The sequence below is a fragment of the Schistocerca nitens genome, chromosome 5, assembly GCF_023898315.1.
Source record: "Schistocerca nitens isolate TAMUIC-IGC-003100 chromosome 5, iqSchNite1.1, whole genome shotgun sequence".
Classification (NCBI taxonomy): Eukaryota; Metazoa; Arthropoda; class Insecta; order Orthoptera; family Acrididae; genus Schistocerca; species Schistocerca nitens.
The window spans coordinates 81,352,297-81,369,007 of record NC_064618.1 but is presented as its reverse complement, the minus strand read 5'-3'; the positions used below and the strand labels follow the sequence as shown (position 1 = coordinate 81,369,007).

General features: G+C 39.0%; 1 protein-coding gene across 8 annotated transcripts in view; it reads left to right on the top strand.

The window, feature by feature from the left end:
* LOC126259997 (la-related protein Larp4B) overlaps positions 1-16,711 on the top strand; it is a 392,670-nt gene that overhangs the window by 316,583 nt on the left and 59,376 nt on the right. For all 8 annotated transcript variants that reach the window (XM_049957149.1, XM_049957146.1, XM_049957142.1 and 5 more), the window contains 2 exons: positions 8,731-8,871; positions 9,968-10,180. In XM_049957149.1, coding sequence (XP_049813106.1) covers positions 8,731-8,871; positions 9,968-10,180 — 354 coding nt within the window. The remainder of the gene's footprint in view (positions 1-8,730; positions 8,872-9,967; positions 10,181-16,711) is intronic.

Below are 16,711 nucleotides of genomic sequence, written 5' to 3'. Positions count from 1 at the left end.
TATTTCGAAGGAGACCATGCACTAAGTGAAAGGTAACCATAGAAAAATTATGTGGTCGAAGTTGCAGAATTTGTTTGAATATACCTTGTTTTTTGATACTGTTAAAAATGTTGCTCTGCTCCCGTCCTTAAAAGATAACTTTGAGAAATGTGCAATGTTCCCACTTCCTAGCTGTGTATACCACAGTGTGTTTCATTGTAAAGCCCTGAATACAGTTGTACATCTTTGAAATTAACATGTTCACCCTGCAGTGCTGAATTCAAAATAGTCATATGCTATGTAATGTCTCGGAGGAAGGCCAAATTTGCTGTCTACTGTTTCTTCAATTTGGCAACAGGCCTATGACTTGTCCATAAATATCTCAAGAGGACCTTGTCTCCACTCAGATAGTATATTTCATTATGATATGGCACATTGCCGCAAGTGCTTTCTATGTCTCCCAAAAAGGCGAGAGCAGGACTGTGGGTGAAATTTGTTGAAAGTCAAAACAGTTATCACTTCCCTCATGTCCGCAAATTCTCTGGATAGAGAATGTAATGTATTGTAAAAATCTAGTGTGGAACAGGCAATGATTTTACCATCTCTGGTAAAAGAACGACACAACTGATATTTCGGACAACCGTAAATGCTACAGCGTCCATTGACCCAGAAGTGAGATTATTCCATTACAGACTGATGTTTTCAACACTTATGCACACACGTGAGAATATTTGCCCCTTTTCTAGTGTCCGTCATGAGGACGGAAGTCCAGTAACTCTTCTGTGATTAGACCTCAATCTGCTCCCCAAATGTAAATTGCCATCTGAGCAGTGTCAGAAATGTCAGTGCACCCATCCAGCACCAAAGCAAAGGTAGAAAAAATTGTTGCGAGAACCATTACTTTATCTGAAATGTTGTTAGCTGTTTCTTGAATTCCGTGCTCAAATTTTTGAACAAGAGACCCCGTCTGAAACTTCAGAAGTCTCTCAGGAGCTGTATGCACAGCTGCTGCAGGCACCAAACATATCTTTATAAACTCTCCTGTAGTGAAACTTGAGCATTGCTTCAATGACCTGAAAAGCAATATGATAACTTGGTCTGATTGCAGATGCATTTGTTCAGTGGTGCTCCTGAAAACAGAAGTACATTTTCACAGTGGAAATGTTCAGGAAAATTACTCAGGTGTCAATTTTTCCACTCATATGTGACAAATACTTCCTTAAGTCACATCACTTATCAGGACTTCAATTTTTGCAACCCTACTTCTCTTTGCCTTCAAAGTGTCCATAATCTTTTGCATGAAAGTGGTGTAGTGACTTTGGAAATTGAATTTTTTCTTTGTCTTCAGAGTTTTGAAGCACCCTGAGCATCTCAAGGCACCATCACATACCATAAATGTAGGCATCCTGCACTGACGTGGTGTAAAATGATTTTGGTGTGTCTGACTTTCACTTTGATTTTTCTAACTAGGTCATGAAGCTATTTTTTTAGCTATTTAAGAAGAGTTAGTCTCCACTTTCAGTGCCGTGCAGTAGGTATATATATGTTAAGGCTACACCAAAACTATGATCATCCCTCAGAAAGCATATCTCCTGAAGGCAGTTGTTTGCCCTTCCCCCCTGTCACATGTCAACTTCAGATGCATATTATACGACGAGTGCTTATGACCCTGGTGATGAGAATGCTCTTACGCACCTAGCTGCCTCCTGAACAGGTCTGACGTAGTATAACATACCCTGTATAATCATGTCTTCTTGCATTGAATGTTAAGCATGGCCTTGAGTTTTCATGTTTATTGAGAAGTTAAAGGGCCAGCAGTATATAGCATTTCACCTTAGGTGAACACACAAAATGACCTCACAAGGGGAGGGTGTGGATCGGGGCTCACATATTGGGCTAAGACTGTGCAAGTACATGCAGTTGAACACCCCTTAGAAGTTCCTAGAGTATCTCGCGTGATTGGGTGTTAGGAGAAGGTATCACATCTTCTAAAGATTTTAGAGTGGAGTTTGAGGAAGGATTGTTTTGTGTTAATAATAAAGTATGGCATAGTGCATTGGTCATGTGAACTTGACTAGCATTTCCCCAGTGTGGGTTTTGATAATCGTGCTGCTGCCGCTGCCGCCGCCGCCACCACCACCACTACCAACACAGCAGCAGCAACTAGTTCCATTACATGTAAAATTAATGTATTGGCTTTAGTTAAGGTAGGTTAATTCGTAAAAACAGTTAATTGATTTAATTCAGTGAATTTTCAAAATAATGGAAAATTTCTGAACATTCTAGCAGTTAAAAAAGCAGGTAATTAACTGCTAGAAGTTAAATTACATTCTTAGTGGGATAGTCATTAAAGAAACATTTAGAAACCTAAGTATTGTTTATAGCATTTACATTTAATGAAAGAATTTTTTGAACAATTACATTATTCCAAAATATGCTTCAGTGGAAAGTATACTTCATTTAAGTAAGTCTTTACTCTGTCAATTTTGATGCACACCGAATCATTGGGATGAAAAGAGGAGCACTAAATTTATGCTGCATGATCAAGTATATTTTAATTGCATATCATCTTAATGATAATTGTCATTGTTACAGTAATTCTAGAGCACTTTATAATCTTTGTTAGATTTTTGACTTGGCAATAGAAATATGCATCACAGGATTGAGCAAGAAGAGTACGCATTCCTTTGCCTTGTTCATTATGAAAGTCTCATCATACACTATCAAATCTGCTTGGCCACCCCTTGAGAAACCACCAACAGAAGGAATTTGTTGTTAGCTATGTATAGTTTTAATGTTGTTTCCAAACATTTTGCATACAGCTCTTCTGTTAGTTTACCCGACTTCGAGCAAGTAACAACATTATTATATTTTTCTTCTAGTTTCTTGACAGTACCGGCAACTTGAGGACCATATCTATTGGCAGACTCTTAAATACTTCATCGGTTAGAAAATTCTGGTTGGGTTTGTTTTCCAATAAAATAGGTATTCATGGAAAATTACTAAAGACACATGGCGAGATGCTGTTAACAACTATAGACACAGTTACAAAATGTCAGAAAGGTATCATTTAAAATAATTCCTTTCTAAAGATACACAGAATCTAATTATGATAAATTAATATTTTATGTGTATAAATTGAGTTGTTGAAATATATATATAAATTTTATAAATAATAGTTTAATGTTGTGAGGAATAAAACAAATAGGAAAAATACAGTAGTAGCAGCAATCGAACCTGAGCTGGCATATTGTCTGTCAGTGCACTTGACCACTGTCACGCCACTTGCTTGACAGTTGTAGCTCAAAAATCTCTTGTGCTACTAAAAATTCTTACAGTGCATTTTACCTTACACAGCTTCTACTTAAACGTGGTTTGAGCAAAATCAGTGAGCCCGTATCTAGTTGAACTCATGAGATCTGTATTGTACAGAGTGCGTGGGTTACACACATTGTAATATAAAATGTAATAACTAGAGATATTTATGGACAGTTCTCTTCTAAAAGTATGGTAACTCAATGTTTTGTTGGTTTGCTTGCAGCAGTACGTACTGCTTACTCATGCACATAACATCTGTCTTTCATGATAACGTGTCAGCAGCCACGTGGACTCAACAGCAGGAGGCATTTTGTTGCTTTTTCTCACAGAGCTAAAGTCTGTTACACTGATACAGTGTCTCTTGTGGTACAAGTATATACTACAACCAAGTGATGTTTCCATTTATGTAACAACAAGAAATAGTACAAGCAGCTATGGAAACTGTTTGTTTTCAATGTAGGGCCACTATGCCAAGCACACAGTTACAGTTCCAAAATCAGTATGTATGTACTTCCACCAGAGCTCTTGTAAGTCAATCCGACAAGCAAGTAGGCAGTTAGTTACCTCATTTGATAGTACACGATGTCATTCATAAAAGGCTTATAACAATATGTTTACTTTTGTGCATTAACATACAGCTATAATCGGTGGTGGAAATATATTTGCAGAGAAAAGCACGTAATGATACATATTGTATTTTAGGCCAATAGACGTAACTAGTTACTGTAGTGGTTTTCAATATCTTCACTAGTCAGGAATTTTTGACTGTTTCTTGTTGAATAGGCTGATCAGACAAAAGTTGTTTTGCAGAGGAGGGTAAATGTGTATTGAAAATGTTTTTGTATACCTCGACATGAATTTCCTAAGGGACCGAAGTTTATCTTGCATTTACCAGTAGAATAAAGTGCGGAAAAAATATTTCAATGTATGCAACTTCCGTCCGATTTCAGCAGAAAAATTCGTGACTGTGAACTATCAAACTTTGCAGAAACATAAGAGAAAATTAAATATGTATGGTTATGAATGGTGAGACATAGGTTCTATACTAAATTATTAGTCCATACACAACTTCCATTTAACTTTGAATTTATGGCAATAATTAGATAACAAACTTAAATCCTTTGTTTCCAGATACACGTCGCTCAATATAGCGTCTCTCATAAATCTACTGCTATGCGGTATGGCACTTTCACATTACACTAAAATAATATTTTTTAAACATTAATAAGACAGTGGCAAGACATGCGTATCAGACACAAATTACAAGAGACAGAAGAGTGAGTAACTGTTCATCAAGAATATCTTGTACATCAAAAGAATGTGTGTAAAATGTTATTTTGTCCCCTTTTGGGCAGTGGCTTTCAAAGCCAATAGCTCACAGCATCTCTGACAGCTCTTCCACAATAAACACGTCACGTCACAGGACGTTTTTTTTTTTTTTACATTCTCTCAACATTATTTGCTAACTGTAGCTGTTGCCGAGCGACTGCTCGGTTAGTGAATGATTTAAAATGGTATGGCAATCACATAATGTTACAGGCTCCACCTACAGATATATGAATTGGAGCTGCATCACAAAATAAAGTATCAGAACAGGCCATGACAGAAGTCGTTTAGAACCAATTCAGCAAAAAACATTTCATACTTGTCGTGGTAAACATGCACGTTTGCTGTGTGTGAGGAACTGCATATGTGCCCCTTTGAAAATCTGGATTAGGAGTGGAATACGGATTAGATGCCTGTCATGCCACTAATGGTGTGCATATTGAGGTGTAATAGATCTGTAAAGACTTTGAGTTAACATAGTTCTGGAAACATATGGTCAAAAAACGTTACTTCTGAAGTTATTACATGTTATATTATCATACGTTTGACTTGAACACCCTCTATAAATGCTAACCTCACACTACCGTGCTGTGAAGTGGGATCATCTGTGACTGGTGAAATTTCTCAGATCACATCAGGTTCAGATGCAATCAGTAGCTCACAACCTAGTGGTATTAAAAAAAACAACTTTTGTGTTGTACAAATAAGAGTTTAAAGAAGTAAATAATTAAGAAGTTGTTGCTAAACTAAAAAATATTATGTGACTTCATCACTCTTTTTGGCTATGTAAGTAATGATTGCAGATAAATAATCTCTCAACTATAATTAGAGAAGACGTGTTTAGGTCTTGTTAGGCTTTTACACACTCTTTGTGGGTGGTTCACCTCTTACAAAAAACATTGTCTAGGCACAAATAACAGTAACGACACAATTCGCATCAAATTTCTAACTACGAAACAACTGCTTGAATTGCTATGGCAAGTGAAAGTGTTGAATAAGTCAAGTAGTATGCATGTGAAAGTGGATTTGTAGATATCAGGTTGTGGCACAGTGGTTGCAATCTGGAATACGGTAAAAATGCTATCAGATTCAATCCCCCATCAGTCCTCTGAATTTTTTCGTTTCACCTCTAGTAATGTTTGTTAATGTGTAAAAAGCTGAGTTGTTGATGATAAGATCGCAGAGTGAAACTAACACAACAGTTACTGTAGCTGCAGCTTGTGACGTGGGCAATACAACACAACTGCCAGTGGCGCAGACGAGGCGCCTGAAAATGGGTACGACACTAATTGTTAGGAGAAAAGTCTATGAAGAAATTCCAGTACCAACAGAAAATGAAGCAAACAGGAGTAGGCCTTCGACTGTGTTGAGCACATGCCACTACTAGAGAAACTAGAATTCTACGGCATCAAAGAAAACAGTCTCAGACTATTAAAAGCTTATCTCAACAACTGTAAACAGGTAGTTTGTGTTGGTAAGGAAATGTCAAACATAGAAAATGTTAAAGTAGGTGTGCCTCGGGGATCTGTACTGGGGCCCTTCCTGTTTCTGATAATGATCAATGACCTCCCCTCGTTTATTAGATCCACCACTGCATTGTATGCAGATAAGACTTTTCTTCATAGCAGTAACAATCTTAATTATATTAAAACCTGTGCTGAAAACACACACACTCATGCAGCATATTGGTTCAGAGCAAATGGTTTCCTGCTAAATGAAAATAAAACTCGGCAGATAATCTTCACTCTAAGAGCCACTATCTGATGACCCTAGTTCTGTTAAATTCCTGGGAATTTATTTAGACAAAAAGTTATCATGGGGCCAACAAGTAAACTATATTACGAAGAAGAACCTAAAAGATGTGAAACGTAGAGGAAAATGTACATTGTTACAACACAAGAAGCATCAAACACATATACACGCCTTACCACAGACTATCAAAATCAATAAATAGCTATGAAGTCACAGGGCACAAACTATTTAATAAGCTGCCACATGCCATACAGGATCTTCCTGAACATACATTCAAAGAAAGACTGCATGAATGGTTTATTGCCTACCCGTTCTATGATATCAATGAATTCTTCAACTGTAAAGTGCAGTAATCCAACAGATGACCCACTGTACATTTATTGTAATATAAGCTAAAATATTTCAGTAGTCAATACCTTATCACACTGTATTATAAATTGTAACTTCATTTGACGTTGTCAATTGCTGTAATGGCCTAAAAGACAATAAAATCTTTATTATTATTATTATTATTATTAGTTTCAATGCAATGAGGGCAGCACTTATGACCAGTGTCTATACATAAGAGTTACAAAATTGGAATAAATTTACAAATTAAGATTTGAAATGCCTGAGTTTTTCATTGCTTTTACATTTCTTTAATTTCTGTATAGTGTTGCCATTCTTACTTGATGTTCCCCAAGCAACACTACCAATATTTTATGTTCATGCCTGAAGGGCTGTAATCCTCCCGTAAAATTGGTGTTTGAGCATTGAATATTTTATATTCTTTTTCATTTTGGGACGCTGTTGACTTCCAGGATTTTGTAACGGAAACCTGGATTATGTGTTCCACATCTGTCGTTCTTGGAGGTTATTTTTAGTTTCTAAATGCGATGTATAGCTGTCACAATTAACTTACACTATTGTTCTTACCAACTCGGTGCCAATTGTTTCACTATGTAAGGAAAATATACATTGCTGCTCATTCAGGGTGTATATGCCCCAGATGATCCAGGAAAAACCCAGGAATTTTTTTCATCTGTGAGAAAACAGGGTAAAACCTGAGAACTTTCAGAATTCTGGGAATTTTTTATTGTAGCAATAAAACAGAGGAAAAATTAAAATAAAACTTCAGTTGTAAAGGAAATGTGCCATTTACAAGAAGACAGTGCAGGCACAGGCATGTGTCAAAGGCTTTAGGACAAAGACAGTGCAGTACATTATAACACACTGCTTCCCTTTGGCATGATATCACAATTATTTACATTAGGTTTGCTTGTGCAGTTGCCAGTAGGCTCATGCTAATGCACAGACAGTTACGTATGAGCAGTACCTACTCCCACTTCTAGCCACTAGAAGTGTGGCTGTTAGCTGTATCAGCAGTAGCAACAAGCCGTGTGACAGTTACATTCAGGTCCAAGCTGCTGGAGAAGGCTTTGGCCAAAAACATCATTTGTCTTTCTGTCATGCTGGTCTGCAACTTGATGTTTCATCTGTATGGTGTGCAGCAATCTACCTTTTCCATACATTATTTATATTCCAACCTGGAGTTTCCTGGTTAGTCTTAATTTCTTTGTCATTGAGGAGAACAATATTTTCATTTGAAGTCTGTTGTGTACTCGTGTACTGATGATGTGAATGAATTGTAACCTTCAGTGTTGTTCCAATCTCTTGGAACAAGGGGAAAGAAAAGGAATGTAATGAATAATGTTATAAACTATCTTTGATGCAGCAAATTAGTTCCAAAAATTTATCCAAATGTATGAAATACACAAAACCTTGGGATGAAAATCTGAATTGTATTAGAGTCCCTCTCCCCTCCCCCTCCAGTTTCATATCTTGATTAAATAACTGTTTTTACAATTAATTAACCCCATTGCCTTGTTTGTGAACAAAGGAATATTACAAAAAATTTCGTTTACTTCTGGTATTGTGATTCTCATGTAGCTTCTCCTTTTTTTTATGTTTTCCTCCATGTACTCTTTCAGCTTTCCAAATTTTTCTCAGGTCTCTTGGTGATGACTATTCTTTTTCCAGTGCACATAAAAGCAGAATTTGCCATTGTTCTCACATAAAAGCAGAATTTGCCATTGTTCTAATATTTGGAAGCATTCTTTTCCTTAAGATTAGATATTTTTGCTTTGGATTTATCCTGCTTATAGACACTTATAGAAGAATGTGAATGGTTTGTGTTTAATTTTTTTCCCTAGGGAGCATTACATTCTGCAAAGTGTATAATTTTCTTTAAAAGGCGTAGCTGTAAAAGTTATTAGTAATTCTCGCAAATGAATATCCTGTAGACATATTATTTCATGAATTTGGTGTTCCTGTTTATGATGAATTTGTTAACTGTAATTGATTTTTGTTTTCCAGGCCCTGTTCTCTGGTGAAGGTTGCCCAAAATTAATTTCCTGTGAATTTGCGCACAATAACTCCTGGTATGTAACTTTTGAGTCTGACGAAGATGCTCAACGAGCTTACAGATTTTTGCGTGAAGAAGTTCGTGAGTTTCAGGTAAATAATTTACGTGTTTCAGAAACAGTTGTCCTAATATTGTGAAATTTGAAAAATCTTTCATGTAGAAGGATAATTTTTCCTCGGGTAGGCTGAAACGTGCCAGTATTAATGTTGATCATCTGGTATAAGGTAAATTTCAAATTAGTTTTGTGCATTCATTAGGCTATTGGTTTAAAATTACAATTTTGGAAACTGATCAGCATACTAAAACTCACCTGGCATGTCTCTACAAAGAGACTTCGGAATCCAGTTACAATGGGGAATAGAAAGGTACAGCAAGACAAGACGGCAACTTTTATTTGCAGTGTGGAGAAAAGCAAGAGTGAGTTGCAAATTCTGTTAGTCTACACATCCATTAGGTCTATGAGCATTTGTAATTATGTACACATTTGTTACGATAGGAACTATCCTGGGAAAACATGAATTATTTGCAGACCATCATCGAATATAATATTACTAAGAATATAAGTGTATTACGTACTTAAAATGGTGACCACCCTATTAATAATAGGGTGTCTAAAATCATTGCACTGGCTGAATTACTATTGATATGGCAACTGCAGACAAAATAAACCCAGTTGAGTTATTCATGGCACTGAGTATTGTTTCGTATGAATATATAATTAATCACTAGAGTTAAACATTTACTAATGTTGCAATAGTTTCGTGTTAAGTATCAGCTTAGGCACATTTATATCAAATACTGACATTTGAGCCATTTCGTGAATAAACCCATCTGGCTCTGTTTGATTTTTGTTATTTAGACTAACACCACTTCAAAAGCTTATGCAATGAATGTTGCTTCATAAGTTTTAAGTTTTGACCTGATTATGGCAATTACTGAAACATTATAATGACTGATATGTGTTAAGTGCTGTATATGGCTTTATTCACAAAATTTTGACAATAATAATGTGTATCAAGGAATTTATTTCCTTTATCAGTGTGGTAAATTGTTCTACTTTTTTATATTTAGTGGTTTGTGTAATTCATATATAATTGCCAAAGTTAATAAGAAAGGTCATTGTTAAGATAGTGCTTACTGTACTGTGAGGATTACATAAATATCTTGACACACATTTTTACATTTCAGGGAAAGCCTATAATGGCAAGAATAAAGGCTAAACCTATGAATAGGTTACCTATTCCTCCAGTTCCTTCCATGGGTGTAGCTCTGAAAAATGGCTACAGAACACCACCTGCACTTTATGACCCTAACACGTATCAGGGGCAGCAAAGGTTTCTGTATTCAAATGGTAGTTCTGTGGCACCGAATGTAAACTTTGGAAGTCAAGTTCATGTTTATGTAAGTATATTTTATTAAAAATATACGCACATCTTAAGAGCCTGATTATAACATAGTGTTAATTCAGGTGTCATAAGTGTGCAACAGTAAATTTTTCTGTTTATTTTTTTCTTTTTTAAAGTAATTTATAAAAGATAAAGACAGAAAATACATTTTTACTATCCAGTAACAAATATAAAGGATATGTTTCTGGAGGCTGTTTTTTTTTTCTTTTGAGTGTACTTTCAATTTTATTTTTGCACGCCTGGATCACATTTAGAGGATAATCCTGATTACTGTGCTTACCTGTCAAATGATTTTGTCTAGACAATATAAAAAGGGAGTCTCATTACAGAGAGGAATCCCTGTTAAGAATTTTCAGTTTGCTTTTAATCCATTTTTTGTAAGACATTTAAACATTTTTATATATGTATCTTACATATCCAGTGACCTCAGGCTCTGCAGACCCCTAGCTGCTTCTTTCCTGTCTGTTTTGTGCTTATTCTTCCCGGTGTCTTCAACCCCCAGGGCTGCCATTTCCCTCGCCAGCTCATCCACCCACCACAGAGTTGGTCATCCGGTGGGGTGTGTGGTGTGGTTTTCCCTAAAGTGCATTCTTCACCAGTCTTTCCTCTAGCATATGGGCTACATGGCCCACCCACTAGGTTCTTCTGCTCTTCAGTTTCTGTAAAATTGTTGGTTACATCAAGAGGTAGATCCCGTTGTCCTTCCTTCATTCTCCTTTATCTAAGAGGTATCTTTGTATCTTTCTCATTACTCTTCTTTCAAATATTAATAGTTTTTGAACTGTACATCTCATCTTGGTGTTCCTTGATATTGATTTTGAGCTCAACGCCTCACTGAGCAGGGTGTATATGCCCCAGGAAATCTGGGAAAAACATGGGAAATTTTTCATCCGGGGAAAAAATTTTTAGAATTCCAGGAATTTTTAATTGTTTGGGTTTAGAGTTAAATTTTTATAACTTTGATTGGTAAAAACTGATACTCAGTGTTCTACTTAAGTCTGCTTCTCCATAATAATACTGCAGCAGTAAAAACATAAACAAGGGAATAATGCCAAAATAAAAGATTTAGTCACAAAGAAAATGTGCTATTTACAACATAAAAGCATAGTGCACAAAAGTGTCTGCCAACACCAGAATGTCAGAGACTGCAATATTTTGTAACAACAAGCTGCTTTGAATATGCCTTTTTCGTGGGCCTTGTTTCAATGAGTGTAATGAGGGCATGCCATACTGGCTTTTCGCGCCGAATGCTGGTGAAATGGCGTAACGTCATTAGGAATACGGGAAGCGAGAAGTGGGATGCAAGACCATTACACGTGCATTGTAAATGCAAGCAAATTTCCAGACCACTGCGTTGAAATAAATAGAATCCAGTTACTTGTTAGTTATTCTTTCTGGTTAATTTTTAGTACTATAAGCAAAAGTAGAAATCGTTGTGCCACTGCTGAATACAGAAATGCTTTGTACGAAACTGGATCTTATTTGCCATCGATTTCTCTAAGATAAGAGAACTATAGTGCAAATGAGTGGAGACTGTAAAAGAAATGGTTCTGTTTATGAGAATAATGCAGGGATTCATTGAGGTCATTTTGTTCCTGAAGATTATGAATAGGACTTTTAAAAAAGGGGCTTTTGTAGTTTTCTTTGAAAAGATAATTTAAGGGGGACTTTGCGTCATCAGAAAAATATTCCAAATTGGCATGGAGATGCCTCAAAGGTTGTCAAAAGCTCCAGCAGGGCAACTTATAGATAACTGCCAGATATTCATCCTCTCAACTCATTTCTATGCATTATCGCCTTTGGAATTATTAGATTGCCAATGTGAAAAGAGAAGAGTATACAGTCTGCTTTAGAAGCTGTACCTTTGAAGAAAATTAAATTAAGTCAGTCGACTAGCACAGGAGTAATTCTTGAACTAAAGGATACTGCAAAACATGAAATAGAGAGATAGAAAAACTAAGATGCAACTGCTAAGGGAGAAAACTACTGTGGATAGGAGTAACAGGATTCTGCAAGCAAAGTGGAACAGTGGGTAGCACACTGGATTCCTATTCTGAAAGACTGCGGTTAAAATCTGCATCTGACCATCCTGATTCAGGTATTCTGTGATTTCCCTAAAACTCTTCAAGCAAATGCTGGGATGGTTCCTCTGAAAGGTCATGGGGGACTTTCTTCCTCATCCTTCCTTAATCCGATGAGACTGATGATTGTGAAACCAACCAGCCAACCTGTGCTTCTACATCTACACTAGTACTCTGCATTGCACAATTCCCCGACGGAGGGTTAATCAGACCACCTTCAAGTTATTTCTCTAGCATTCCACTATCAAACCAGCACACAGAATAATGAGCATTTAAATCTTTTTCCTTGTGAGCTCTGATTCCTCTTACTCCAATGAGCACTTCTTGATATGTAGATGAAAATAAAAAAAAATAAATCTTATTTTGGGGAGAAAGATAGTGACTGAAATTTCATGAGAAGAATCTACTGCAATGAAAACACGTTCGTTTTAATGATTGTCACCCTAATCCACGTATCATATTTGTGAACTCTCCCCTATTTTGTGATAATACCAAACAAACTGCCCTTCTTCGAACCTTTATGTCCTCTGACAATTCTATTTGGTGCGGATCCCACACCACACAGTATTTCTTCAGAAGGGTCTGAGCAAGCATAGTGTAAGTGGTCCTTTTAGTAGACCTGCTGCATTTTATAAGTGTTCCACCAATAAATCGCAGTCCATAGTTTAAAAGATCTACTCGCCAAGCAGTGGCTGGACATACACGTAAGACTGTTGTGATTGGCAAGCTTTCGGAGCCAGTGGCTCCTTCAGCAGAAGGGTTGAAGGGGAAGGAAGGAGGGTGAAGGAAAATGGCTGGAGAGGCCTAGAAAAGGGGGTAGACTTGGAAAGTCACCCAGAACCACGGGTCGGGCGAGACTCACCATACGGGATGAGAAGATGGTTCTGGGTGACTTTCTTGAAATCTACCCCTTTTCCTACGTCTCTCCAGCCCTTTTCCTTCATTCTTCTTCCTTTTCTTCACCCATTCTGCCTAAAGGAGGAGCCACTAGCTCTGAAAGCTTGCCAATCACAACAGTCTCTCTCTCTCTCTCTCTCTCTCTCTCTCTCTCTCTGTGTGTGTGTGTGTGTGTGTGTGTGTGTGTGTGTGTGTGTGTGTTTTTTTTTTTTTTTTTTTGCTAATTAGCTCATTACGATTGATTCTCAAGAGTATTTGCACAAGTTACCTGTTGCATGTATTGATAACCACAGTCCCATTTCATCAACATGCTGTCTGTGACTTCTGATTAGCTGGTCACACTAGTGGATTTTTGCGATAGGCCAAAACCCCGGCCATTTCTGCGGGTATCCTCGTGGGTCAGACCTGCTGATCTGAAGCCCTTTATTTCCTCCTAATATTTAGGTCCTGCCCATTAGGCCTAACCCCCCTCTCAGGTGGTGGTGGTGGTGGTGGTGGTGGTGGTGGTGGTGGTGGTGGTGGGGGGGGGGATGGTTCTCGCCACTCCTTGGGGCCCCAGCCTTTGCAGCATTTTTTCCCTTCCCTGCTGCATGTCTACCTTCTGGTTATGCTTTTTTCCCCTCCCTTGGGGAACATGTCTGGGATGTTATTGGGAATGTTCTGCATTGATGGAAGAACGGTCTAACTTTTGTTTTTCACTCCCTTTTCCTTCTTTTGTTTCCCTTGTCCTCTCATTCCTCCTCTTCAGCGTTTGAGGTTCATTTCTTCTTCTTCTTCTTCTCCGCCTCCCTGTGCGCTCCTGAAGGCCAGCCCATGCGTCTTACGCGTAACAGGTGACTTAGTAACACACAATTCACAGCCCCGGGTCGACAGGTAGGGTTCGCATGTACCCCCTGGTACAGGCCAGGTCCAAGGAGGGGTGATTGCCTGAGCTGCAACCTTCCCAAATTGCCAATTGGTCCCTCTGTCAGGTGTTCGGGATGTGTGACCTGAGGTGTGAACAATCACCTGAGGCGGGTGCGTCCCCTTGTGAAGGGAGACGCCAGTTGGAAGCAGTGCGCCATTGGAGGTGTTGGCAATTGTGGGGAATTTTCTTGCAATGAGTGAATCATCTTGCCAATCAACATCTAAGAAACATAAACATAATGAGGCTAATGATCAAAGACCCTTTCCACTGCACACGGTTCCTTGTGGCCTCACATAATCAAGACAGTCAGTCCTTCACCAAGGTAAATCCATTTATTATTCAGAAAGGTGTTGATGAAATTGCCGGCCCTGTGAGATCCTGCTCTTGTTTATGGAATGGCACTTTGCTTTTGGAGACTACTTCTGATACTCAAGCGCAACAACTGCTTGCCACCTTGCTTCTCCATTGCTATCCTCTTAGTGTCTAGGCCCATAGAACTTTGAATTCTACTCATGGCGTTACTTAAATCAGGCTGCTTGACGGTGTAACAGAGGCCAAAATCCAATCTTACCTCTCTGATCAGGGTGTCATTGCTATACATCGTTTAATCCATTGTCTCCTTAGTGCCTATCCGCACTCTTTCCCTATTCTTTGATAGTGGTGCTGCCATTGAAGATCGAAGCAGGCTATGAAATTATCACAGTCCAGCCTTACATTCCAAACCTGATGGGCTGCTACATGTGTCATTGTTTCAATCACACTAGAACGTCTTGTTGAGACCCTGTCCCATGTATCTTGATGAGCATGCTGCCTAAGAGATCCGGGTAAAGAAAAGTGTCCTAACCAGTCGCTTGAAAGTTACTGGCTAGTCACAAGCCCTGTGTTATTCCGTCTGGCACCTATAGTTCTGTTCTCGTTTCCCCTTACTCCTTGAAGGACATGGCCAAGCAGACATGCAACCTCAAATTCCTGGCTGGCCTCCATTCCAAATTTCTGGCCTGACAGTTGCAGACAGTGTTATCATGGACTCTCTTGCTATCTCCAACACATTGGGCCACCTATTTGCAGAAGTTTCATGCTCTTCCCACTATCACCCTGCCTTCCTCCATGGAAAAGAGTGGAGAGGGCTCGGGCGATACCCTTCTCCTCTCCCCATCATGAGTGCTACGATGCCACCTTAACTATGAGGAGCTCGATCGTGCTCTCAGTTCATCCCGATCCTCCACCCCAGGGCCAGATGACATCCACATTCAGATGTTGCAGCACCTTTCTCTTGCGGGCAAGCATTTTCTGCTTAACACTTTAAACTGCATCTGGGCAGAGGGCACATTACCTGGACACTGACACGAAGCCACCGTCGTACCCATACCTAGCCCTGTAAGGACTGAAACCTTCCTTCTAGCTACTGCCCCATCTCTCTTACCAGCTGCGTTTGCAAGGTGATGGAACTTAAGATTCATGTCCGGCTGGTATGATGACTCAAGTCTCAAGATTTTAAAGGTGCGTGTGGGTTCTGCCTTGTCGGACACCTTTATCCAGAAAAACGCTATGCCTCAGGGTTCTGTACCGAGTGTCGTCCTCTTTGCTATCGCCGTTAACCTATAATGGTCTGTCTCCTGCTGGGCACGTCCAGCTCCCTTCTTGTTGACAATTTTGCCGTCTATTGCAGTTCTCCATGGTCCTGTCTCGCTGAGCGGCATCCTCAGCAATGTCTTCATTGTCTTTACTCCTGGAGCATCAACAATGGCTTTCCCTTTTCGACTGACAAAACCATCTGTATGAATTTCTGGCAACACAAGTGGTTTCTCCTACCATCTTCACAACTTGGACCTGTTGCCCTTTCATTCATTGAAACTACGAAATGCCTTGGGCTCGTGTGATAGGAAACACTCTTGGTCCTCCCATGGGTCTTACCTGGCAGTCCACTGTACGCAGTTCCTCAATGTCCTACGTGTCCTCAATGGCACTTCCTGGGGTGCCAATCGAACCACCCCTCTCAGTTTGTACCGGTGCCTTGTCTGTGCGAAACTCGACCATGGGTGCTTTTTTATGCATCTGCACTCCCATCCCTCTTATGCAGTCTCAAGACTATTCACCATCGTGGCATCTGTTTGACCACGGGTGCCTTTTACGCTAGCCCAGTTTAGTCTGTAAGCTGAAGCTGCTGGACTACCACTGTCCTACCTCCGTGACTTTCTCCTCACAGGGTACATACGACCCGGGACATCCGGGAAAAACCCGGGAATTTTTTCATCCGGGAGAAAACTGGGAAAAACCCGGGAATTGTTTACAATTCCGGGAATTATTCATTGTTCTAGTTTTCAGTTAAATTTTTGTGATTGAGTGGTAAGAACCAATACTCTAACAAAGGATATTACTGTACCCCGCTACTGCAGAATAACACTGCAGCAACGAAACATGAACAAGAGAGAGAGAAAAAAAGTGTAAAATAACCTTAGTTGCAAAGGAAATGCGCCGTATAAAACAACAAAACACAGTACTCATACAAGCGTCTGCCAACAGTAAAATATGTCAAAGGCTTTTGGAAGACTATGCAATGCTTCATAACAACAAATTGCTCCAATGTGCGTGACGTGACAACTGTTTAAATTAGATTGCTTCGAGCAGTTGTGGGCGGGCT